Genomic DNA, 24559 nt, shown 5'->3' with positions numbered 1-24559 from the left:
GTCAGGAGGTACTGTCTATAGCAAAGGAGAACACGTCCTGTGGGTCCCTAGTTCGGCCTTTGGAAGACATGGCTAATGGCTCAGGGATTCTTACTGCCTCTGCATGGAAAGGCTAGACAACTCCTGTATTTATTATTATTAAGACAGGGTCTTGCCCTGTTGCCCAGGCTGAGTTGCAGTGTTGTGATTACAGCTCACTGCAGCTTGGAATTCCTGGGCTCAAGCAATCCTCCCACCTCTGCCTGAGTAGGTGGGACTACAGGCTGGAGCCACTGCTCCTGGCACCAATTCTGTATATCTCAACACTCATGATTCCCCAAAGAGAAAGAAAAACCATACTTTTATTCCAGCATCCGGTATGCCTTGTGTATACCTGTATACAAGTTTTAAAGTTGTTGGTTTCATCTCATTAAATAATAGTTAAGAGTCCTCTGAGGCAGCAGGAGGATGTGGAGAGTAGCACAGGTCAGGGTCAGGTGACCTGAGTTCTATGAAGGGTAGCAGCAATAGCAACTATTATTGGGTGCTTTACATGTACCAGGCGCTATGCTAAGTGCTTTACATGTATGACTTCACTTCATGGGGCAAGGATACTCATCAGTAGTCTCATTTTACAAATGAGGAAACCGAGGCTCAAAGAGGATAAGTCACTTAGCCAAAATGTCCCAGCCAGGATTCTTTTGGGTGAGCTCCCCAAAATCTGTCTTCTAACTCCTACCCTATACTCCCTCCACTGGGAGCTGTGCGACTTTGAGCAAGAAGCTTCATCCCATTGGGCCTCGGTTTACCATTGGAAAGGACTTGTGGGCGAGGTTGAATGAGCGCAGCAGATGGCCTGTGGTTATTTAGAGCAGTGCTTCCCTGGTGGTTTGATACCACAGCGATCATAGAAATACTTGTGTGGCCCGGTGAAATGGAGGCGGAAACTCAGTTTCTACCTTCACAGGGCCTGACTGGAGGGGGCTGAGGACGATGCGGAGGTTTCCTGTATTAAAACAGACTACCCCCCCTTCCCAACGCACAACCCCGAGCACGTGGCCGTGGGTTCCCAAGCGCCTCTCCTCCCAGGGCCATGGGCATGACCACTGAAAAGCGGGTTAGGCCGGGGAGTTCAGAACCCGGAGTGAATCGAAACTACCCCAGGTAGATGGCAGCGAAGAAAATTCTGTTCTTAGGGGAACGCAATCTTCGGACACCAGAAGTTCCCCTATGATGCTATTCTGTGGCAGCCTCGCACTTGAGCCGGATGAGAATTGTAAAAACCCAGGTTGGGCGACAGGACGGCGCGTCTTCCCGGCTCCTTTCCAGAGTTTAGACGGAGCCATGCAGACTCAGCTGGCCTTTGGGTGTAGGTGGGCAGGCCCGAGGCGCCCTCTCGAGACCCCTTCAACCTCCCGGGGGCAGCAACACCGTGTCGGCTATGAATGGGGTCTCTGGAAAACTCAGGCTTGGAACAGGTAACCCCCCGGTTTCCGCAGGCCAGAAATTAGCCCCCGCAACCGAAGGACGCGCAGGCTGGGAGTGGCGGCGGGGCCGCCAGTGGCGGACCTCCACTGAGGGCGGCGGGACCCGACCGCAGGGGCTGGGCCCTGAGGCCACTATGGGGTGCGCTAGGCTAAGGTCTCCTGGGGGCAGAAGCCAGTGCGATTGTAGCTGGCCAGCAGGCTGGCCGGCCTGAGGCCTGGCAGAGACCCGAGACCCCGACCCTTCCCACGCGGACTCCGTGATCCCTCTCCCAGCAGCCGCCCACCTGGGGCCCTGAGCCAATAAGAGCTCGAGGTATATATGACTCACCGTGCCTGGGCCAATCAACTTGACGCGCGCTCTTCGCCAGCACCTCGCGCGATAACTTGGCGTCCTCGGCCTTCACAATAAAAACTCTCCGCCGGAAAACGACCTCTCCCCGCCCACCGCGCCGACACCGGAAGCGAGGCGTGTCTGCGAGATCACTCCGCGCTCCGGCGGCGAAGGAAAGAACGGACTCTGATCATAGAAGTCTAGTAAAGTAGTGCACCTCTCTCGTTTCGTGAGGTCATAAGAACAAACACCTTTTCTCGTCACAGCTACGCGCTGGGCATAAACGGTTGGGGCGTCAAAGGGAGGGAAACGAGCGGGCGGGAGGAGATGGTCACGTGGCCGTGGCGGAAGGATGCGTCGGTGCTGCGTCCCCTTAGAGACGAAGTCTATAAAGGGCCGGCGGGCGGCTGCTGCGGCCATTTCTATTTCGTCCGCCCACAAATGTAGTTTGGTTCGCACGTGTGCGCCTTCCCTCCTCCCCGCCCGCAGGGTCCACGGCCACCATGGCGTATTAGGGGCAGCAGTGCCTGCGGCAGCATTGGCCTTTGCAGCGGCGGCAGCAGCACCAGGCTCTGCAGCGGCACCCCCCCCAGCGGCTTAAGCCATGGCGTGAGTACCAGGGCGGGTCGTCCAGCTGTGCTCCCTGGGCCGGCGCAGGTTTTGGGTTGGTGGGGTGCGGCCTGGGGCCCGGGGCGGTGCCGCCAAGGAGGAAGCGATTTTACGAGCGCCCGGGACGCGTGGTCTTTGCTTGGGTGTCCCCGAGACGCTCGCGTGCCCGGTATCGGGAAGGCGCATTCTGGTGCCAGGACTGCTTCCACAGGGGCCCTGCCGCCCTCGGACCCCGAGTCCCCCAAGGGTCCCAGGGGTCTCGGCTTTCCCCCCCGCGAAACGTGGCAAGAACCAAGATGGCGGCGGCAGGGCGGCGCCGCGGGCGTGAGTCAAGGGCGGGCGGTGGGCGGGGCGCGGCCGCCCTGGCCGTATTTGGACGCGGGGACGGAGCGCCTTCCTCTTGGTGGCGGGTGGAAGAATCGCCTGGTCTCCGTGAGCGTCCATTTTGTGGAACCTGAGCCGCAGCAGGGAGGGGCGGATGCAACTGCCCCGTCGCCGACTCTATAGATGGCTGGTCTAGAGAAGTCCCGCCTCGTAAGTGGAAAGATGAAATTCTCAGACCAGCTAACCTCTAATGGGAGTTGGCTTCTGATTCCCATTCAGGCTTCTCACGGCATTCAGCAGCAGCGTTGCTGTAACCGACAAAGACATCTTCGAATTAAGCACATTCCTCGATTCCAGCAAAGCACCGCAACATGACCGAAATGAGCTTCCTGAGCAGCGAGGTGTTGGTGGGGGACTTGATGTCCCCCTTCGACCAGTCGGGTTTGGGGGCTGAAGAAAGCCTAGGTCTCTTAGATGACTACCTGGAGGTGGCCAAGCACTTCAAACCTCATGGGTTCTCCAGCGACAAGGCTAAGGCGGGCTCCTCCGAATGGCTGGCTGTGGATGGGTTGGTCAGTCCCTCCAACAACGGCAAGGGTGAGTGGGCCACCACCACATCGTCTGGGTGGGATCTAGGGTTAGGGGCCTGTTATCTTTGTATCTGACTCACTTGGCCCTGTCATTCAAATCTTTTGCAGAGGATGCCTTCTCCGGGACAGATTGGATGTTGGAGAAAATGGATTTGAAAGAGTTCGACTTTGATGCCCTGTTGGGTATAGATGACCTGGAAACCATGCCAGATGACCTTTTGACCACGTTGGATGACACGTGTGATCTCTTTGCCCCCCTAGTCCAGGAGACTAACAAGGAGCCCCCCCAGACGGTGAACCCAATTGGCCATCTCCCAGAAAGTTTAACAAAACCCGACCAGGTTGCCCCCTTCACCTTCTTACAACCTCTTCCCCTTTCCCCAGGGGTCCTGTCCTCCACTCCAGATCATTCCTTTAGTTTAGAGCTGGGCAGTGAAGTGGATATCACTGAAGGAGATAGGAAGCCAGATGCCACTGCTTATGTTGCCATGATCCCTCCGTGCATAAAGGAGGAAGACACCCCCTCAGATAATGATAGTGGCATCTGTATGAGCCCGGAGTCCTATCTGGGCTCTCCTCAGCATAGCCCGTCTACCAGGGGCTCTCCAAATAGGAGCCTCCCATCTCCAGGTGTTCTCTGTGGCTCTGCCCGCCCCAAACCTTACGACCCTCCTGGAGAGAAGATGGTAGAAGCAAAAGTAAAGGGTGAGAAACTGGATAAGAAGCTGAAAAAAATGGAGCAAAACAAGACAGCAGCCACTAGGTACCGCCAGAAGAAGAGGGCGGAGCAGGAGGCCCTCACTGGCGAGTGCAAAGAGCTGGAAAAGAAGAATGAGGCTTTAAAAGAGAGGGCGGATTCCCTGGCCAAGGAGATCCAGTACTGAAAGATTTGATAGAAGAGGTCCGCAAGGCAAGGGGGAAGAAAAGAGTCCCCTAGTTGAGGGTAGTCAGGAGCGTCAGTGTGCTTGTATATAAAGTCTCTGCTGTTGCTGTGTGTTGGAATAAATTATTTTGTAGGGAAAGTACTTGTGTGAATTCCTTTTCTGGCAAATTAGCCGAGTGAGGCGCCACCCATCCATCCCAAACTGGTCATAACATTCCTTGTGAGATCTGTGGAGGAGGGCAGTCCTGACTTAAGGTGGGTACCCAGAGTGGGAACTGCTCGCCCTGCTAGGTGTAAGCCACGATGCCTGATGACTCATGGGGCCATACAGCCGGATAGTTGGCCAACTGTAGCAAGTTGGGTCCTTTACCCACAGGTGAGTTCGCTGGTTGTGTAGGGAGGAGGCTGGAGCTCTCTGGGAGGTTGGGAGGGAGGGACAGCCTGGGCCTCCACCTATTCAAGAGGGCTTCATGCCCACAGCTGTCGCCTGAAACCCTGGATAAGCTTGCACAGTCCTTGAGATAAGCACACAAGATTAGTTTTCACTTGTTACCCTGAGTTCTGTAGAAGCGTGTTCCTGAAGAAAGAAATGGCTCCTTTTCGGAATTGATGCTGAAGCAGGACAGAAGCTGAGGGTTGGCCTCCGTTTCTCCTTATGGGGTGGAAGGATGACATCCTGCACAGGTTCTGGCTAGAGCTGGGCACAAAGGCGACAGTTCCTGTGAAGGCTGTTGTGCCTGTTGCTACCTAAATAGAAGGCCTGGCATCATGCTAGGATGGATCAGCGCCTAGAAACCACGCCGCCTCACCGCAGCTTCGGACTTCCTGGCGGGGAGACTTCGCCTTTCCAGGCAGGCGATGTCTTTTGTGTTGCGGATGAGTGCTTGAATGCAAGGATCAGTGTATCCTGGGTAGGTCTGTCTTTCCTCTTGTGTCCTTCAGGATCACAGTTTTCCTTCTGTGGAAGGTGGTGTAGACTGGGTGTGCCCGGGGAATGGCTGGGAGGACAGTGAGGGTGAGTGCGCCCAGGCACTGCTGTAACTGAGCACAGTACGTGTGTTCACCCCGTCCCCGAAGCACACCCAGGAGGCAGACGCCACACTCAGGAGGATTTTTTTTTTTTTTTTTTTTTTTTTGAGACAGGGTCTCTCCCTGTTGACCAGGCTAGAGTGCAATGGTGCAATCTCGGCTCACCACAACCTCCACCTCCTGGATTCAAACGATTCTCATGCCTCAGCCTCCCGAGTAGCTGGGATTACAGGTGCTCGCCACCATGCCCAGCTAATTTTTGTATTTTTAGTAGAGACGGGGTTTCACCATGTTGGCCAGGCTAGTCTCGAACTCCTGACTTCCTGATCCACCCACCTTGGCCTCCCCAAAGTGCTAGGATTACAAGCATGAGCCACCGTGCCTGGCCTTTTTTTTTTTTTTTTTTTTTTCTTTTTAGAGATTGAGCCTATTCCCCAGGCTGGAGTGCAGTGGTGCAATCTTGGCTCACTGCAACCCCTGCCTCCCAGTTTCAAGCGATTCTCCTGCCTCAGCCTCCCGAGTAGCTGGCATTACAGACGACTGCCACCATGCCCAGCTAATTTTTGTATTTTTAGTGGGGATGGGGTTTGTCATGTTGGCCAGGCTGGTCTCGAACTCCTGACCTCAGGTGATCTGCCCGTCTCAGCCTCTTAAAGTGCTGGGATTACAGGTGTGAGCCACCACGCCCAGCTCACCCAGGAGGATTTTGAGCAAAGAGGTAGACCTGGAATTTGAAGCCAGGACTCGGGCTCCAGTCTGGGCTCTTCATTTTGCCCTTTGAGCTGGAAACAAATGGCCTGTCATGACCTTTCTGGTGCCCAGTATAGACGGTCACCTGAGAGCCAACTGTTGACGGAATGTATGCAACTGCTTGTGGAGAAGTTGCCCGAGGCACCGCTAGAAGTGGGCATCACACATGGGTCTTGGACCTGGTGCTCTTCGAGGTCTTTCCTGCTGAGATTCTAGAATTCTCCAAAGGCCATGGGCCTCCATCCACATCCAGGTACTAAATAGGCGTTAGGGTGCGGCCAACAGCATCAGAGTCATCTAGTGCCAGTGGGGGTCGGCCCTCATTTGGCAGACGAGAAACTGAGGCACCAAGAAGGGCAGTGCAGGCTAGTGGTGTGGACCCAGGATGCTGGGGCTGTGCCCTCTCCAGGCCCTTGCAGCTAAGGCCTCCCACACCCAGAAGGCACCAGCTCAGGTCACAGTGGCTTTGCCCTTCTCCCTGACCTCACCTCCTCCCCTCACTGTGCTCTTGGCCTTTCTCCATCTGTCTGCCAAGCTTGGTCCTGCCTCAGAGCCTCACACTTGCTGTTTTTTTGGTAACTTTTTTCTCCATTGAGTTTATCTGTATACAGATTCACTTTCTGTTCTCCATTCCCTAACTACAATATAAGGTCACTCTGTGGCAGCAGGTGTTTTGCTATCTTATTCATTCCGGTACTTCCAGGACTAGAGCAGTGCCTGGGAAATAGCAAAAATGACTGCGGCGAAAACGTTCAAAGAGCTCTGATGCTCTAGGCGCCTTCCAGTGATGAGCTCAGAGTCCTCCTGAGGCTGTGAGGAGGGTCTTATGACTGCACCCTTCTTACTGATGCAGCTGAGACCCAGACTTAGGCACCTCCTTGGGAAGTCTGGCCTGGGGGTGGACACTGGCCCACGGGCAGTTGGTATAGGCAGTGATAATGGCCTGGACAAACCAGCTGGATTTGGCTAGGCAGATGTCTGTTCCGGAGAGCCCAGTGCAATAAGGGGTATGGGAGGAAGGGGCGGAGATGAGGCTGATGTCCAGCCACCACCCTGCATGTGGCAACTTATGGCCCCTGCCAGGCCTTGGCCAGCCCAGCCTAGGTGACCAGGTCAGAGGTGGAGCTGGGCTTTACCCAGTGACCAGGGGCTGGGGGCTGGGGGATAGGAAGGGACCTCACAGGCGAGAGCGGACAACTCTCAGCATTTTCTCCTGCTTTGTGTCTAGGACAAGGCTGTAGGTTGTGGAGAGCAGAGAACGACCTTCTTCTTTTATACAACTAGTCCTGAGTGGGTGCCCGCTCTGCACTACACTGGGTGCTGGCTCCAGCAGTGAGCCAAGTAAACATCCCTGCCCTCATGGAGGTTTGCTTCTGGTAAAGGAGACAGATGGACCCTAAAAAGAAAAAGATGTGACGTGTCACATTCAGATGTAACACAGCAGCTGGGTCAGGCATGGACATGCTGGGCATGCTCCTTAAGATGGGTGCTCAGGGAGTCACAGGGCTCAGCCCGGCAGGGGACTGGGCTGGGATCAGCAAGGAGAGGCAGCCAAGATGTGGGTGTGAAGAGAGGGGATCCCCCCAAGCAAGAGAAAGGATGGAGGGCCCGTTTCCTGAGATCGGGAAAACCAGGGGAAGAGTATGATTTTATTTCAAAGAGGCCAGGTAGAAATAAAAAGTTCCTGGCTTTGGGAGGCCGAGGCGGGTGGATCACGAGGTCAGGAGTTCAAGACCAGCCTGGCCAATATGGTGAAACCCCATCTCTACTAAAAAGTTAGCAGGGTGAGGCTGGGCGTGGGGGCTCATGCCTGTAATCCCAGCACTTTGAGAGGCCGAGGCGGGCGGATCAGGAGGTCAGGAGATCGAGACCATCCTGGCTAACACGGTGAAACCCCATCTCTACTAAAAATACCAAAAATTAGCCGGGCACCTGTAGTCCTAGCTACTTGGGAGGCTGAGGCAGAAGAATGGCATGAACCCGGGAGGCGGAGGATGCAGTGAGCCGAGATCGCGCCACTGCACTCCAGCCTGGGTGGCAGAGCAAGACTCCGTCTCAAAAAAATATAAAATAAAAAATAAAAATTAGCTGGGCGTGGCGGCACATGCCTGTAATCCCAGCTACTTGGGAAGCTGAGGCAGGAGAATGGCTTGAACCGGGGAGGCGGAGGTTGCAGTGAGCAGTGCCAGTGCATGCCAGCGTGGGTGACAAAGTGAGGCTCCATCTCAAAAGTCCTCTCAGTGACACCCAAGTGCCAACCACCCTTGCCTAGGTGGCCCATGGGGTGGGGTGGGGGCTCTCAGCCTAGTTGGGGGACTGAAGGTGGACACTTAGACCAAGTAGAAAGTGGCAGCTTCAGGAGACAGAGCAGGGCCTCCCAGCTGGGCTTTGAAGGGTGGGGAGAGTTGTGGACAGAGAATGGGAACAACACCCCGTGAAAGTCAGCCAGGCAGGAAAGAACGGGGCACACACCAAGTGCCACAGTCCCACTGCCTGTGGCAGAGGCCTTTGCCCAGGCTAAACTCTGAGCCTGCAGCTGGGCCCCAGCAGAGTCCCATGTTGCAGTCCTGGCCCACTCCTGCCTGGCCCCCTTGGCCAACTCCTCTAGTAGCAAAGAGGGTCAGAGAGTGTGGGGGTTTCAGCAGCCCATCCCACTGTGGAAGACACAGGAAGCCATGGCTGGGGCCCTCCTGTGGGGCATGGGGTAGGTTCCTCAAACTCTGCTTCCCCAAACCACCTGTGACGCAAATGCTTCCGGTGCTTTCACACCCATCCATGCTGTCTAGACTGGGGAAGGCCTCCTGCTTTGTCCTGTCAGCCCTAGGTTGAAGTGACAACTCAGTTTCCTCTTTTTTTGAGACAGGGTCTTGCTCTGTCGCCCAGGCTGAGGTGTAGTAACGCCATCTTGGCTCACTGCAGCCTCCGCCTCTCGGGCTCCAGTAATCCTCCCACCCCAGCCCTCTTCCCCGCAAGCAGCTGGGACCACGAATGCATACGACCATGCCCGGCTAATTATTGTATTTTTTTGTAGAGATGGGTTTTGCCATGTTGGCCAGGCTGGTTTTGAACTCCTGACCTCAGGTGATCCACCTGCCTCAGCCTTCCACAGTGCTGGGATTACATGTGTGAGCCACCGCATCTGGCCTCAGTGTCCTCTTATTTGGGTCCTGTTGGTCACCAGGTCCTGGCCATCACGGTCAGCACCTCCTTGGCCCCCCATGGGGACAACCCTCTCTCCTCCAGTGCTGCCCCAGCCACCCCAGCTCCCTGCTGCCTTCCAGACACCTGCACCAGAACTGCTCAGGGGGACAGTTAAAAGGCAGACTCCTCAGTCCTGTCCTTGACCCACTGGACCAGAGTGCCAGCGGTAAACACAAATGACTGTCACCCAGAGGGGGCATGGACAGGCACCCAATAGTGCTACTTGGCATAAGTGTAAGATTCATTGGGAAGCTCACAAGCGGGGAAGCAGCAGGACCCCGGCTCCCATCCTCAGCGGGGGGCAGTGCCTGTCACGCTGCACTTCTGGGCGATTCTGTAACAGTGGGCGTGTCCTTGATAGAAAGGGGCCCCGGGCCTATGGTCAGCCTGTTCTTCCAGGCGCTAGAGGCTGAACTGGCTTCTTGTTAAGCTGCTTAAAAGATTAAGGGCACGAGTCTCCATGGATATCCGAGTTTCTCTGCCCAGTGGGGTCATTACAGTCCAGCAGGCAGGAAGAGGCCCTGGTCTCCAAGGTTTGGGGTCACAGCACACTCCCTCCCCCTCCCCCTGCTGATGGAGGTCACCCGGAGACAGGACCACTGCCGGGAAGATGTGTGGCCACATCATGTCTTTATTTAGGATGGAATACCAGTTAAAGATCAAGAACAGATCACCCACGGCAGTGGGGGAGCAAATGCTCTTACAAATAATGGGCCCCGAGGCAGTGTCATCAGGGAACCCAGGGAGCCAGATCGTCACTCCCAATCAGACCCAGCCTCAGGGGACTATGCCATGCTCTCTACCAGCAGCAATGGGAGTCACCACACCAAAGGAGCCCTTAGGCTGGGGTGGGGAGGGAAGAGTTCAGGAGACAAATGGAGCTGCCAGAAAGCTCCCAGGTCCCTTCCCCTGAGGCTCCCTGATGAATGGACTCCTGCGCTGACTTCTCCCCTCTCCTCCACTGGCCCCACCTCTGGTCTTCACTCACACAGGCATTCAGTACCTGCCTGTCCTTCACCTCCTGATCCCAACCCATGCCTGCTGGAAGGGTCCCGTCTGCCTCCCCTCACCTCCATTCTTCAGCTCAGGCACACGCCTGAGTGTGAAACTCTTTCTTCAGGTTACCTCCTGAGTCCCTTCTACTGTCCCCTCCCCACTACGACAGGCATTTGACCCCACCTGGCTGCACACCAGAGCCTGAGCGGGAAAGGGAACACACCTGGTGGAACGCTCCGCTCATGGTGGACTCGACGCTCCCTGGGCGTGGGCTGAAGCAGCACCACTCCCACTGCCGGACCTAGCCACCTGCACCAGAACTCCTCCCAGCAGCTATTTTTTGCCTCGAGTCACCTTTTCAGCTGTGGCGGCCACCCCCAGAGGAAGGAGGCTCCCCTGGTGTAGGGCAGCAGAGGTTGGTGTTCTGATGGCGGCCTGCCAGGGCTGGACTGGAGGACTTGTGACCCGGAGCTGAGAAGCACGCTGGGAGATGGGGGAAGGCAGGGTGGCGCTTTGGTGCCACAGGAGATGGGAGACACCCCGTGGGGCAGATCAGCAGCACACACAGCTCTTGGGTTCGCATTTATTACAACTTGGAAGCCCACCCTTCTTCCTACTCCAGGAGGTGTCGTCCCCGAGGGCTCAGGAACCACAGCAAACAGCCCAGAGGCCCCACCTGGGCAAAAGCAAACAAAACAGATAGGTTCCTTTCCGGCAGGTGCAGACGCTCTGCCCAGGCCTGCGGAAGCCACCTCCAGTCTGGGTGTATATCCTCCCAGGACTTCTGGCCCACCAGCTCCATTCCAGCCACCACACGGCTCCAGCTCCACGGCTTCCTCGAGCCAGGCTGGTCCTGCATCGCCATCTGCTGGCCGCGCGGCACGGCCGGGTCCTGGGGCCAGCAGAGGAGTCGGACGGAGGCGGCCGGATTGAAAGCCTCTTCACCGTGCCCTCCAGGGAGCCTAGCTGCCGAAGTATTCCCGCTGGAACTTCTGGAAGTCTTCCTCGGTGAACACGGTGCCCTCGGCCTTCTTCTTCTTCTTGGTCTTGGCCACAGGCCGGTCACAAGCCTTGCGACCGCGGTTCTGGCGCAAAATCTGGGGAGGGTGCGAGACTTCTGCTCATTTCAAGAGCAGAGGAGGCCCGCAAAGGTCACGGGGGAGTTCGGCGCAGGGCAGGGCTGGCCCAGCCTCCCACCCTGTGCTCAGGGCTGAGACCGCCATGGGTCCTAGGGGAACAGCCTCGGCTCTCACCTCCCACGTCCCTTCCCATAGTCCCCTCGACAAACCTGCTGGCTCACAGACTCAGCCACGGTGCTTCTCGTCCTGGTCAGAAACTTCAGGTTTACTCTGAGGTGGTCTCGACACTCTCGCTTCCGGTACTCGTCTGTGGGTGGCAGGCAGGGGGCACCATTTCACATTCACTCCCCTTGGAAGCATTCTCGGTCCCTGGCCCATGCCCCTGCCAAAGACCTCATCGTCCCCTTCCCAGATTATTATAGCAGCTGGGCTCTTCTCCATCAAATGCATTCTCCACACAGGTCCTGCTGAAAGCCCCAGGCTCTGGGCCCCCCCCGTTTTCCAGCAATTATGTCCTGAATACTACTCACCAAGGGAGCGCTCTGGAGCTTACGCTTCAGTGAGAGATGAAGGACAAACGACTCAGTATTTTAGAAGTGCATATATTTCATGGAGAAAAACAAAATAGGAAACAGAAAAGGGGAATTCCAAGGGTGGAGGGTGCAATTTTAAATAGGAGGGAATGAGAAGGTCTCACTGAAATGACTTGGAGAGAGCTGTGGATATCCAGGGGGAGAGTATTTGTCTAGGCAGAGGAACACCCAGTGCAAAGGCCCTGAAACAGAAATGTGTCAAATGTGTTTGTAAAACACAAAACAGCTGGAGTGGCTGGGTGCGGTGGCTCACACCTGTAATCTCAGCACTTTGGGAGGCTGAGGCAGGCAGGTCACCTGAGGTCAGGAGTTTGAGACCAGCTTGGCCAACATGGTGAAACCCCGTCTGCATTAAAAATTAAAAAAAACTAGCTGGGTGTGGTGGTTGGCCTGTAATCCCAGCTACTCGGGAGGCTGAGGCAGGTGCATCGTTTGAACTCGGGAGGCAAGAGGTTGTAGTGAGATGAGACCGCACCACTGCACTCCAGCCTGGGTGACAAAGCAAGACTCTGTCTCAAAAAAAACCAAAAACAACAACAAAAAAACAGCTGGAGTGGGGGGAGTGGGTAGCAGGAAGAGACCAAGTTTGGTGGGGGGGGGGTAGGTCATGTAGGCCTCATCAGGCACCCTAAGACCCCTACCTTTTACTGACTACAATGGGAGCCACCCAGAGGAGAAACAAAGAATGACTTCTGATTTTAGAGGATCACTTTGGTTGCTGTTGAGAACAAGATTACTGGGGGAGGAGGCGTGTGGAAGTCAGGAGACCGGCTAGGCTTCTTCAATAATCCAGGCAAGAGACAAAGAAGCTTGGAGCAAGGTGGAGGCTGCAGAGGTGTTCTTTCCATTGGCTGCGAGGCTTGCCATTCCTCTCGCTCAACATCTATGTGCCAAAACCTGTGCTGGACACCAGGGCTGCGGACAAGCCCAAGGGGGTGTGTGCCTTTAGGAGCTCCCATCTAACAGGGGAGGTGGGTGAGCACCCAGGACAGGACGGTGAGACAAGGGCTGGGACAGATAGGAATGACCTCTGACACTCCACCCTCCTGCTTCGTGGCAAGTATTGCTGGGCCTCAAACCTGTCTCGCTCTCCTGCCTCCAAACTTTGGCTCAAGTTGTATTTCCTCCTTGGAATTCATAATTCTTTTAACAAATACCTTAACATATTTATGCATCAGACTCTAGGGATTCAGACACAGTAGGAGCTTGTCACGTCCTGACACGTCAAAATATCACCATCTTGCCCACACCAGCCCCTCCGAAAGTCTTTGTCTGTTAAGTGACACCACATCCCCCAATAAACTAGGCTCCACCTTCACAGCCAATTCACCACTAAAACCCCTCTAAAGGCTGCAATTCTCTGCTGCCTCCTCTTCAACGTATCTTCCACCTGCAAAATTCTCTTATCTCTGCTGCTATGGCCACTGCCCAGGCCACAGCATGTCCCATTTGAATGGAGTGGGTAACAGCAGCACTCTGGGACACAGTGCCTGGTTTCTACCTGTACCACCTGGGCAGGCGCCTTTTTCTCAATCTGTAAAACGGGGGTGATAGTAGTATCGACCTCAAAGGGCTGCTGTAAGGATCAAAGGAGCTGACATTTGCACAGCATTTAGAATCAGCACCTGGCACACAGTGTTAGTGAATGTGTTTAAATGCTCCATCTTTGATCCTTATTCACTAGGTCACCGTTACTAGCCTCTATTTTTTCAAATTCTCAAAGGCAACAACCTCCTTTCTAACTCAGGACCTTTGCACACGCTATTCTTCCTAGAATATTTTCCTACTTTTCACCTAGCTCACTCTTATACCTCCTTCAGCTCTCGGCTGAAATGTCGCTTCCTCAGAGAAGGCTGACTTGGCCCAAGTCCCCATCGGAGTACCGTAATCTTTTAATTCATAGGCTTCAATGCACTTAGCAATGATACACTGGGTTTGATATTCTTTGAGGCTTCTCTCCCCACTAGGGCCGTAGTCCACGAGGGCCAGGACGGTGGCGTGTTCTGTCACCTTCGTATGTCCAGGAGCCCGCTCCGCGCCTGGCACACAGTAGGTCTAGCAATACCGGGACGACGCTTCAGGCCCTGCCTCAAGCGCCACCTCCTCTGGGGCGCAGGTCCCAGCACCGGAGGCAGCGCTTTCAGCCCCTTCCCGAACTTACCCAGTGCCGACTTGGGCACCTTTCCCTTGGCCGAGGTCCGCAGTTTCTGGGCCTGAATTGCCTTCGTCTTCCGGGGCCGTTTCACCGGAGCCCCTCTCGGCTTGGTCTGACCTGGAGGGTCCCGGGGGGCTACAGGGGAAGAGAGAAGAAGGGACCCAGGTCGGAGAGCGCGCAGTGTTCCCGTGCCAATGGGGCTAAGCCCGGCCTGGATTGTTTTCCATCCACGGCTCCCGCCCGCAGCCACTGCCATCCTCCTGCCCGCGTCGGACGTCCCCCGGCCAGCCGTCCTCACCCTCGGACGCCGCCAGCAGCTCCAAGCCCCGCCGCAGCAGGGAAGCCGACATGGCTGCGCTTGGCTCCGCCCACGAGCCTCACACTACTTGCAACCTGGCAGTTCTAGCCGTCTCGGCGGAAATCCGAGCCGGAACAGAGGTTTCCGGAAGGGATGGGCGGAAGTGCCCATCTTTCTTAGGACGCATGCGTTAGAGGTTTATACTTGAGCAGAAGAAGGGGCGGAAACTGGAGGCGGGTTTAAGGCGCAGAAGGACATTTTTGTTATTCAATCCCAATCCGCCTGGCGCCTGGCTCTCAGGCTCCTCCTTCCCCGGAAGCCGTCTGCAACCAGCTCCGCCGGGTTGGCCAATCCTCTCGGGTCTCGCGGCTCCGTGGCGGGCTAGGCTGGGGACGGGGCGGAGTTTTTTCCCTATACTTCAGCCAGCGCAAGATATCGCACAGGTTGAGTGCAGTATGAAAATCCAGTTGTCTTCCCGTAAGCCAGACATTAAAGACATATTTTTGTTTTGAAAAATACAATTATTTCTCAAAATATGTTGATGTTACAAAGCAATGGGTTTATTGTTATTTTAAGTGAATTGATGAATATGTAAATTTTTTTCTGTTTTAGTTTCTAGTATGGCAAATATCAATTGCCTACATACAAAAGTTCTTTGGAATCCTGAATTTTAAAAATTTATTTAATTAAATTAATTTTTTTTGAGACGGTATCTCGCTCTGTCGCCCAGGCTGGAGTGCAGTGCCGGCTCACTGCAACTTCCGCCTGCCGGGTTCAAGCGCTTCTTTTGTTTGTTTGTTTGTTTTTTCAAGCGCTTCTTTTGCCTTAGCCTCCCGAGTAACTGAGATTACAGGCACCCGCCACCACGCCCGGCTAATTTTCTTCTTAAAAAATTTTTAGTAGAGACTGGGTTTCGCCATGTTGGCCAGGCAGGTCTTGAACTCTTGACCTCAAGTGATCCGCCCACCTCGGCCTCCCAAAGTGCTGGGATTACAGGCGTGAGGGGATTCTGAAGTTTTAAATGTAAGAAGCTTCTTAGACCAAAACGTTTGAGCCCCTCTGGCCTAGAAGTGACACTGCTTACCTAGGGGAGGAGCCCTGGCTTGTTCGCTGCTCCATCTGCAGCTGGCCGTCCAGCACCTGGCATGCAGAAGACACGCAATAAGTGAACGGTGAATCAGAAGGGACCACTGGGTTCACTCAGCCGGCTTCTGAGGGCCTTCTGTGTACCTGACAGCACAGAGTGTGGGACCTGGAGTTGGTCCTCCGGGATGGACCACACCGTCTAAGCCCCATCAGCTAGATAGTAATAATACCAACCAACACAAACTCAAGGGTCAAGGCCCTGTTCTACGTGCTTTGCATTTGTTAACTCGTTTATCCCCCCTACCCTTCCAGGTTGGAATTGTCTTTTGCATTTTACAGACGAGGAAACAAGCACAGAGAGGCCAGGGTCACACGGGTGGAGTCAGAGGTGCGAATCAAGACTGGCAGCCTGGCCGCAGGATTTGTGGGGGCGCTCCTGCCACAGCCACCAGGGAGAGCAGTGCTGTGGTGCTGGGTGGGGCCTGTCAAGCCATGGGGTCAGGTAGGCCCCTGGAGGGTGAGGAGGAGCTGACCATGTATGGGCAGCAGGGATTGTTCCAGGCGGAGACCGCTGTAGCGAGGACCTATCCCCTGTGACACACGAGTGGCCCCTCAGGATGCCATGCTGGGCTGGAGGGTCGCAAAGGCCTCAGACTCCATGATTTTGTCCTAAGGGGAGTGGGGGGCCTGGAGCCCAGTGATTGTTCAGACATACGCCTCCTTCCTGCTTCTAACACAGCCGAATTGTTGTCTTATTATGTGTATCGAGTATTGTCTATTTCCCCACCCATACCCCTCTGTAAGCTCCTCAAGGCAGGGATCTTTGTTTTGTTCATTGTTATATCCCTAGCGCCTGGAACAGTGCTTGGCATACGGTAAGAGTTCCAGAAACGCACGAAATGAGTGGATGAGAGCTGAGTTTGGGGCGCCAGTGAGCCGCTGGGTTGAGAGGCCCAGAAGGTCGTGGGATGTGCAGCGAGTCAGTCTCTCAGGCGGGCAGAGGACCAAGCTTTGTCCTCCTCCCGATCTGGGCTGATCAGCCCACGGTCCCCCGGGTGGAGTTCTGTGTGTGCCAACGTGCTGGGCAGACCCCTGCGGCGTCCGCAGCCCAGCCGGGCACGGGCAGGACTGCAGGCTAGGCGCTGAACCAGCCTCCTGCGGAGGAATCGGCACATCCGCGGGCCCGGGCGCATTTCTGCCACTAGGTGGCGACGCAGGACAGCTTTCTCGCGCGGCGCGACTACAAGGCCTCAGTTGCGGCTACCCAGGCTACGTGGGGGTGGGGGTGGGGGTGTAGGGTGAGGGTGGGGGTGGGGGTGTAGGGTGGGGGTGGGGGTCCGGACGTCCTTCGGCCTTAGCTGGCTCCTTGCAGCCAGCACTGTGTGGCCCCGGCTTCCTGCTGTCCCGCACCCCCTCCCACTCGCAGCCTGGCCTGGAGTGGCTGGGGAAGCTACGGCAGAGCCACCAGCCTGGGCTGCCCAGGGCGGGAGGCGAGGTCCCTTCTTGAAAACTGTGCAAATGACAGCTGGGGGCTGTGTGACCCCAGCAATCCCTTAACAAAGAGTGCCTCAGTTTCCTCATCGGTTGGATGGGGCTCGGCGGGGCAGCAGCCCCCTTCTAGGAGAGGTGTGAGAACCAGTGGATCCCCTTCTAGGAGAGGTGTGACAACCGTGCCGTGTAGGGCAGGCCTGGGTGGGTCTGCGCCCAGGGACTGCGTGCAGAGGGTGCTACAGCGCTGCCATGCTACCTGCTCCCTCTTGGCAAGACGGGATGGGCAGGGGCAGCCACCGTTGGGCCCAAGCAGGTCACGCCACAGCCCGAATTTGGGCACCTGCGACCTGCCAGTCTTGATGTTGGCCCTGATGGGTCAAGCTCAGGGGGACAGCTGCTTCCTGTCTCCCTGTGGGAGGATAGGTCATGAGATCTCCCAGGCTAGTTCCCCACCTGGCATGACCCTGGGTGAGCGGCTTCACTGCTCTGAGCCTGTTTCCACACTGGGTCCCTGCCTGTCCCTGATCCCCCGACTGGGGCCTTTGGCCACACAGAGGAAAATCACTGTAAGGGGCCCTTCGGCCCCCATGCCCTGTCCATGTCTCCTCCCAGGCTCCCTGGAACTCTTAACTTCCCTGGGCCTGGGAGGCTGAGAGGCAGGTGGGCTTCCTGCAGAGCTGTGCAGCCCTTTAAGAGCAAGAGTCAGGACTCAAGCCCCAGTCTCCAGGTCCTAAGCAAGAGTATGTGTGTGAGCGTGTTCCCTCAGCTTCCAGACCAGTGGCCCCCTGGAGAGGGGACCGTAGGGACTCTGGGAGGTGGGCAGTGCTGGAGAGGGTGTCCTGGTGGTCTGGGGCTGGCACAGATGCCCCACTTTCCACAAGGCTTTGGCTCACACATCTATGTGCCTCTGCCCTCCTCCCCTAGCCCATTTCCTCCTCTGAGGTTCGGGGGCTTTAGAGAGTATTGTCCAGTCCTCCATACAGGACTGAGGCGGGAGGCACCCGGGGCTCTGGGCTCCTGTGGTCTGAAGGGAGCGCCTGCTCTGGAACCAGGCTGTACATCCTGGCTTTTCCACTCACTAGCTGTGTGACTTTGGGCAAGCCCCACAACCTCTCTGTGCCTCAGTTTCTTCGTTTATGAGTTGATTATGATAATAATCCCTACCTCATAGGGCTGCTGTGAGGATCGAGTGTCGAGCATTTGGAATTCTGTTGGACGCAGAATAAGCAGTCTAATTTTTTTTTTTTTTTTTTGAGACGGAGTCTGGCTCTGTCGCCCAGGCTGGAGTGCAGTGGCCGGATCTCAGCTCACTGCAAGCTCCGCCTCCCGGGTTTACGCCATTCTCCTGCCTCAGCCTCCCGAGTAGCTGGGACTACAGGCGCCCGCCACCTCGCCCGGCTAATTTTTTGTATCTTTTTAGTAGAGACGGGGTTTCACCGTGTTAGCCAGGATGGTCTCGATCTCCTGACCTCGTGATCCGCCCGTCTCGGCCTCCCAAAGTGCTGGGATTACAGGCTTGAGCCACCGCGCCCGGCCAGCAGTCTAATTTGTAAATCAGTGATTGCTCTGTGGACCGCAGTGTGCCGGTGGGACCTGGGCCCCTGTCTGTGGATGTGACCTGCACTTGTATGTGGCTGCTGGATTTCCACGCTCTTGTGCTCACACACGGGTAGGTTGGAGGCCACAGGGAGTAACACCTGACAGCCTGGAGTCATTGGTCCCCGTTCAGACGCCGCCTTTGCCGCTTAGCAGCCATGTGACCTGGGAGCCTACCTCACCTCTCTGAGCTTCGAGGGGGTGCTTGGGGTCTGTTGGAGGTGCAGTGAGGTGGCATGAAATGTGCTCAGCACCAGGCCTGGCATTTAATAATCTGTGCCGTCAATAAATATCTGCTGATACCACTGATGGAGCAGCCAATAGGAGAAAAACCAGCTAGCATTTGCTGAGCGTAAACCAGAAGCCACTCCACGTGCAGGAGGTGGGCATTTGGGGTGAATAAAGGGCTCCGCTGGGCCTGGTGGTGCCCACATGCTCATGTTACACTGTCAGCAAGTGTGAGTCTCTGTCGTCCAGGGTCTGTAGAGTTCAGGGTGGTACCCACCAGCCCCAGGGACAGCAGCCCCCTCAGGGCATCCAGGCAGAGGCAAAGTGGCTTCTTTCCAATGATGTGAAAGGTGAAATAGTGGCATGCCTGATTTTAAGGGTGTAATGAACACACAGAAATAGCTACTGGAAATTCTCCATGGTGATCTGGGGTCAGATAGCAACCCCCGGGTGGGGGTCCAAGGCGGGGTCTTTTTAATGTCTCCACCCTGACCAGCCAAAGATGCAGCTCTGCCATTAAGCTGCTGTGTGATGTTTTTTTTTTTTTTGAGAGCGAGTCTCGCTCTGTCCCCCAGGCTGTAGTGCAGTGGCGTGATCTTGGCTCACTACAACCTCCGTCTTCTGGGTTTAAGCGATTCTTCTGCCTCAGCCTGCTGAGTAGCTGGGATTACAGGTGCCTGCCAGCACGCCTGGCTAATTTTTGGATTTTCAGTAGAGACAGGGTTTCACCATGTTGGCCGGGCTGGTCTAGAACTCCTGACCTTAGGTGATCTGCCTGCCTTGGCCTCACAAATGCTGAGATTACAGGCGTGAGCCACTGGGCCCAGCTTGCTGTGTGATCTTGGGCACATCCCTCCCAGTCCCTGGAGAAAGAGGGGGTGGAGTGCCCAGTCCTGCCAGGTCCCCAGGGCCATGAGATGTTAAGAGGTTACAGGGAGAGGAAGGGGTGAGCTTGGAAGACTCAGGGGAGAACTTGGGGGCCCCTTAGCAAGCAAGCACCCCTCCCTCAAGCCAACTTATACCTGAAGACTTACCGGTAGGTTGGGGTCAGATGGGAGGTCCTTAGGCAAAGCGGATGGCACCTGGCTCTGGGAACTTGACCTCATTGTAAGATCTAGAATAAGTCCCTCCTCTATTCTGGGCTTTGCTATCGCCATGTGGGCAGTGGGGACAGACACAGCACTTTGTGGCAGAGAAAATATCCCTATAGGGCTTTGGGAGGGGACAGTGTGGGGAGTGGATGGTTCTGGGGCCTTAAGATCTCTGTGGTGGGGGTTCTGCTTCCCAAGGGCATAGAATGGGGTTGGGGAGAGTTCTGTCCCTTCTAATCTCCGTCCTTTAATTCTAATTACGTCTCCATTAAAATGCAAATTTCCAACCAACACCCTCGTAAGGGAGGCCCTGTTGTCATGGCAACTGGCATCTGTGGGGTGGTGGGGAGGGGAGCAAGTCTCCATCTTCTGATCCTTCCAGACCAAGCTGGGGCCTGCCCAGAAGCTCCTTTCCTCCCCAGCTCAGAACTCTGAGCATCTCATCCACAGAGATGCTGGGGGGGGGGCTCCTGCCCTGAGGCCGTGTCTTTAGAGAAAGGGACCTGGGTAACTGTGCACAAATCATTTCCCTTTCTTGGCCTCAGTTTCCCTATCTGTGAATTGGACATAACAAGGCCTCTCTTGCAGGGCCGTCCTGGGGATTCAATGAATTAATGTATAAGTCATCAGGGAAGGGAGTCTGCCTTCCAGTGAAGTTCCAGGGAACTCCCTGAAGCCAAGGCCTGGACCGCTCCCTCTGTGGGGTTAAGGCTGTCTCCTGCCTTCAAGTCCTACCCTCTGCTCCATCTGTGGACAAGGAGCCAAAAAGATGGTGTAGGAGGGACCTTTAAGGCCTGTGTAGGCTCATTTCTTCAGGCTGAAGCTTCCATCATGCTAATCGTGTAACCATTTGACTTTGTGCTGTTCTTTCCTTGCAAGGGGGATATGGATACCTAGAAAATGGGGGAGAGGGGTCTTTCTTCTCCCAGTGGATCTGAAAACAAGGGAGGATAAAGAGAAGAAACTTTAAGAAGGGAAAAACAGCTGGCAAAATAAGCAGGAAGAGGTGAATATGTGGGGCCTTTTTGCCTCTGCTGGTAGGAAGCTCAGATTGGAAATTATTATTCAATTATCATAAGTGTAATTTATTACATGACTGTATTATATCCCTATGTTATTCAGCTCTAACAAACATTCATGTCAACTTTCTAGTACATCTAGCTCATTCCTATTCCCTAAGTGGTTTCTGATCTTTTATTTTACTTAAAAAATCCTCTTTAGAAATAGCTGAGAGTATAAATTATAAATTAGCAATTATGACAGAGAGAGAGAGAGAGAGAGAGGGAGAGAGAGCATGCACAGCTGTTCTGTGCAGACCTTTCAGCCCCTAGGCTTCCATGATTGTGGCCTTATACTAAGTGCCAGGAGGGGAAGGATATACGCGGTCTTGTTCTGCTGCCCAGGCTGGAGTGCAGTGGTGCGATCTCAGCTCACTGCACCTTCTGCCTCCTAGGCTCAAGCAATCCTCCTGCCTCAGCCTCTGGAGCAGCTGGGACTATAGGTATGCACCACCACACCTGGCTAATTTTTTTTTTTTTTTTAGGCGGAGTCTCACTCTGTTGCCCAGGCTGGAGTACAGTGGCGTGATGTTGGCTTACTGCAACCTGTGCTTCCTGGGTTCAAGCGATTCTCCTGCCTCAGCCTCCAGAGTAGCTGGGACTACAGGTGCACGCCACCACACCTGGCTAATTTTTGTATTTTTAGTAGAGATGGGAGTTTCACCATATTGGCCAGGCTAGTGTCGAACTCCTGACCTCGCGATCTGCCCACCGCAGCCTCCCAAAGTGCTGGAATTACAGACGTGAGCCACCATGTCTGGCCCACACATGGCTCATTTTTGTATTTTTTGTAGAGGTGGGGTTTCACTGTGTCATCCAGGCTGGTCTTGAACTCCTGGCCTCAAGTGATCCACTGCCTTGGCCTCCCAAAGTGCTGGGTTTACAGGTGTGAGCCACCACACCCAGCCCAATTTTGCACTCTTAACACTGAGCTGGTGAGAATGTATCCCATCAAGAACAAGGGTGAGCCCCTGCCTCTAAAAATTTTTTAAAAAACCACAACTATTGTTGTATTAAAACTCTGAGATTTTAGAATTTTGATAGCATAGCCTAACATGTACTGACTAATACATCTTTCAGTTCCCCTCATGACAGTCCCCCTTGATTCTTCTGGGAAGCCAGGCTGGGGCTCTGGCTTGGTCTATGTCACAGGAGGGGCGCAGAGGCAGAATGAGGAGCAACAGGCTTTGCCATGGTTTCAAAGTCCCATGCTCACTTAGTCTTCCAAACTGCATTCCCCTTGTGGGCTCAGCCTTTGAGAACGCAAAGGACTGTCGACCAGGCGCGGTAACTCACGCCTGTAATCCCAGCACTTTGGGAGGCCGAGGCAGGCGGATCATGAGGTCAGGAGTTCGAGACCCGCCTGAGCAACATGGTGAAACCCCGTCTGTACTAAAAATACAAAAAATTAGCCGGGCGTAGTGGCGGGCACCTGTAGTCCCAACTGCTCGGGAGGCTGAGGCAGAAGAATGGCGTGAACCTGGGAGGCGAAGCTTGCAGTGAGCTGAGATCGCGCCACTGCACTCCAGCCTGGGCGGCAGACTGAGACTCTGTCTCCAAAAGAAAAAGAAAGCAAAAGACTAAGAAGACTGTGGCTCAGCCCCTCCACTTCCCTGGCCAGGAGCTGAGCCTTCTTCCAGGCGCCTGGGGTTTCCTCAGCCACGGAGGAGGACACCTGGGGATCGTGAGGTCGCTGGGAGGTGGACTTAGAGAAGAATGAGTGTTAGGGCTTGGGCTCCCTAACATGTGCTAGCTGCCAGCCTAGGACAGTCAGCCCCTCTGCGCCCCCTTGGCCAGCAAAGAGAAGGTACAAAAGTGTGTACCTGTTCACCCTGCATGGTAGAGCTGAGCGTGCAGGGCACAGGGCCTGAGGAGTTCCCTGGACCCCGCAGCTCCTGAGTGGGTGTGTCCTGAGGGCTACATCTGCGTGAGGTTCCCTGGACCAGGAGGCAGGATGTGGCCAGAAGGGAATTGTAGGAGCTCAGAGGAGAAAAGAGAAAAGAGTTGAAGACTGGACCAACGAACTCCACAAAGACCCCCAACAGGGGGCCAGTTGAGTCCATTCCAGCCCATGGGATCCAACCCAGCAGACGCCCCCTGAGTCTCCACTTTCTGTCCCTCCGGGCTGGGCTTTGCAGACACAGAGAAGAGTGGTGCTGTCCCTGCAGAGACCCCTGCCTTGGTGTGATAAGAGCTGGTGGTGCCAGAGTTGGAGAGGAGGGGAGGCAGGGAAGGAAACCACCTGGGGGCCTGAACACCAGGCAAAGCATTGTTATCCTGAGGGCAGGACTGGCTATGTAACATGTGGAGCCCACAGCAAAATAAAAAGGCAGGGCTCGGCCGGGAACAGTGGCTCATGCCTGTAATTCCAGCACTCTGGGAGGCTGAGGCGGGCAGATCACTTGAGGTCAGGAGTCTGAGACCAGCCTGGCCAACATGGTGAAACCCCGTCTCTACTAAAATATACAAAAATTAGCCGGCTGTGGTGGCAGGCACCTGTGATTCCAGCTACTTGGGAGGCTGAGGCAGGAGAATCGCTTGAACCTGGGAGGCAGAGCTTGCAGTGAACTGAGATCACGCCATTGCACTCCAGCCTGGGTGACAGAGTGAGACTCCATCTAAAAAAAAAAAAAGGCCGGGCGCGGTGGCCCAAGCCTGTAATCCCAGCACTTTGGGAGGCCGAGACGGGCGGATCACGAGGTCAGGAGATCGAGACCATCCTGGCTAACACGGTGAAACCCCGTCTCTACTAAAAAAATACAAAAAACTAGCCGGGCGAGGTGGCGGGCGCCTGTAGTCCCAGCTACTCGGGAGGCTGAGGCAGGAGAATGGCGCAAACCCGGGAGGCGGAGCTTGAAGTGAGCTGAGATCCGGCCACTGCACTCCAGCCTGGGCGACAGAGCGAGACTCCATCTCAAAAAAAAAAAACAAACAAACAAACAAAAAAAAAACAAAAACAAAAACAAAAAGGCAAGACCCCTTGTTCAAAAATTGTTAAACACTTCGAGGTGGCCACAGCAGGGCATTAGCCAAGCATGAGGCCCTTCTGAGGGTGGGGCCTTGTGTGACAGTGTGGGTGGCTCTCTGTGTGAAGGAGCTCTGCTCACAGGCATGCAGAGCTTTGGAAGAGTTTTGGCTTCGGCATTTTCTCTTTTCCTTCCTTCCTTCCTTCCTTCCTTCCTTCCTTCCTTCCTTCCTTCCTTCCTTCCTTCCTCCCTCCCTCCCTCCCTCCCTCCCTTCCTTCCTTCCTTCCTTCCTCTCTCTCTCACACTAGTAGCTGGGACTACAGATGCACACCACCATGCCTGGCTAATCTTTTGATTTTTTTCTTTTTTTTTTTGAGACAGAGTCTTGCTCTTTTGCCCAGGCTGGAGTGAAGTGGTGTGATCTTGGCTCACTGCAACCTCTGTGCCCTGGGCTCAAGCGATTCTCCTGCCTCAGCCTCCAGAGTAGCTGGAATTATAGGCGCCTGTCTTCATGCCTGGCTAATTTTTGAATTTTTTTTTTTTTAGTAGAGACAGGGTTTCACCATGTTGGCCAGGCTGGTCTCCAACTCCTGACCTCAGGTGGTCTGCCCCGCCTAGGCCTCCCACAGTGCTGGGATTATAGGAGTGAGACACTGTGCCTGGCCTTGATGTTTTGTAGAGACAAGATCTTACTGTGTTGCTCAGGCTGGTCTCTAACTCCTGCCTTCAAGCGATCCTC

The 24559-nt window shown here is 55.1% G+C and overlaps 2 protein-coding genes across 2 annotated transcripts; one reads left to right on the top strand and one right to left on the bottom strand.

Annotated features, from left to right (window-relative positions):
* The first annotated feature begins 2170 nt into the window (after window positions 1–2170).
* ATF4 (activating transcription factor 4) lies at window positions 2171–4342 on the top strand. The gene is made up of 3 exons (XM_050806337.1): window positions 2171–2406; window positions 3010–3327; window positions 3429–4342. Exons 2-3 carry the CDS (start codon window positions 3102–3104, stop codon window positions 4202–4204), a joined length of 1002 nt encoding a protein of 333 aa, XP_050662294.1. The 5' UTR covers window positions 2171–2406; window positions 3010–3101; the 3' UTR covers window positions 4205–4342.
* Window positions 4343–10748: 6406 nt separating this feature from the next.
* Window positions 10749–14440, bottom strand: RPS19BP1 (ribosomal protein S19 binding protein 1). The gene is made up of 4 exons (XM_050806148.1): window positions 14305–14440; window positions 14013–14141; window positions 11468–11565; window positions 10749–11276 (listed from the first exon to the last, which is right to left on the bottom strand). Exons 1-4 carry the CDS (start codon window positions 14354–14356, stop codon window positions 11142–11144), a joined length of 414 nt encoding a protein of 137 aa, XP_050662105.1. The 5' UTR covers window positions 14357–14440; the 3' UTR covers window positions 10749–11141.
* Between the last annotated feature and the right edge of the window lie 10119 nt (window positions 14441–24559).

This window comes from Macaca thibetana, chromosome 10 (genome assembly GCF_024542745.1).
Source record: "Macaca thibetana thibetana isolate TM-01 chromosome 10, ASM2454274v1, whole genome shotgun sequence".
Taxonomy (NCBI): Eukaryota; Metazoa; Chordata; class Mammalia; order Primates; family Cercopithecidae; genus Macaca; species Macaca thibetana.
Note: the sequence above shows the minus strand (reverse complement) of the source record. Positions and strands in the feature narration are given on the sequence as shown.

Bases quoted from the DNA above. Each gene is read 5' to 3' on its own strand.
- RPS19BP1 (XM_050806148.1), bottom strand. From the start codon at position 14,356: ATGTCGGCTTCCCTGCTGCGGCGGGGCTTGGAGCTGCTGGCGGCGTCC. The intron at 14,142-14,304 runs GTGAGGACGGCT...CTTCCCCTGTAG, and splicing joins GCTGCTGGCGGCGTCCGAGG to CCCCCCGGGACCCTCCAGGT. The intron at 11,277-11,467 runs GTTTGTCGAGGG...CACCCTCCCCAG, and splicing joins CTGAGTCTGTGAGCCAGCAG to ATTTTGCGCCAGAACCGCGG.
- ATF4 (XM_050806337.1), top strand. From the start codon at position 3,102: ATGACCGAAATGAGCTTCCTGAGCAGCGAGGTGTTGGTGGGGGACTTG. The intron at 3,328-3,428 runs GTGAGTGGGCCA...AATCTTTTGCAG, and splicing joins TCCCTCCAACAACGGCAAGG to AGGATGCCTTCTCCGGGACA.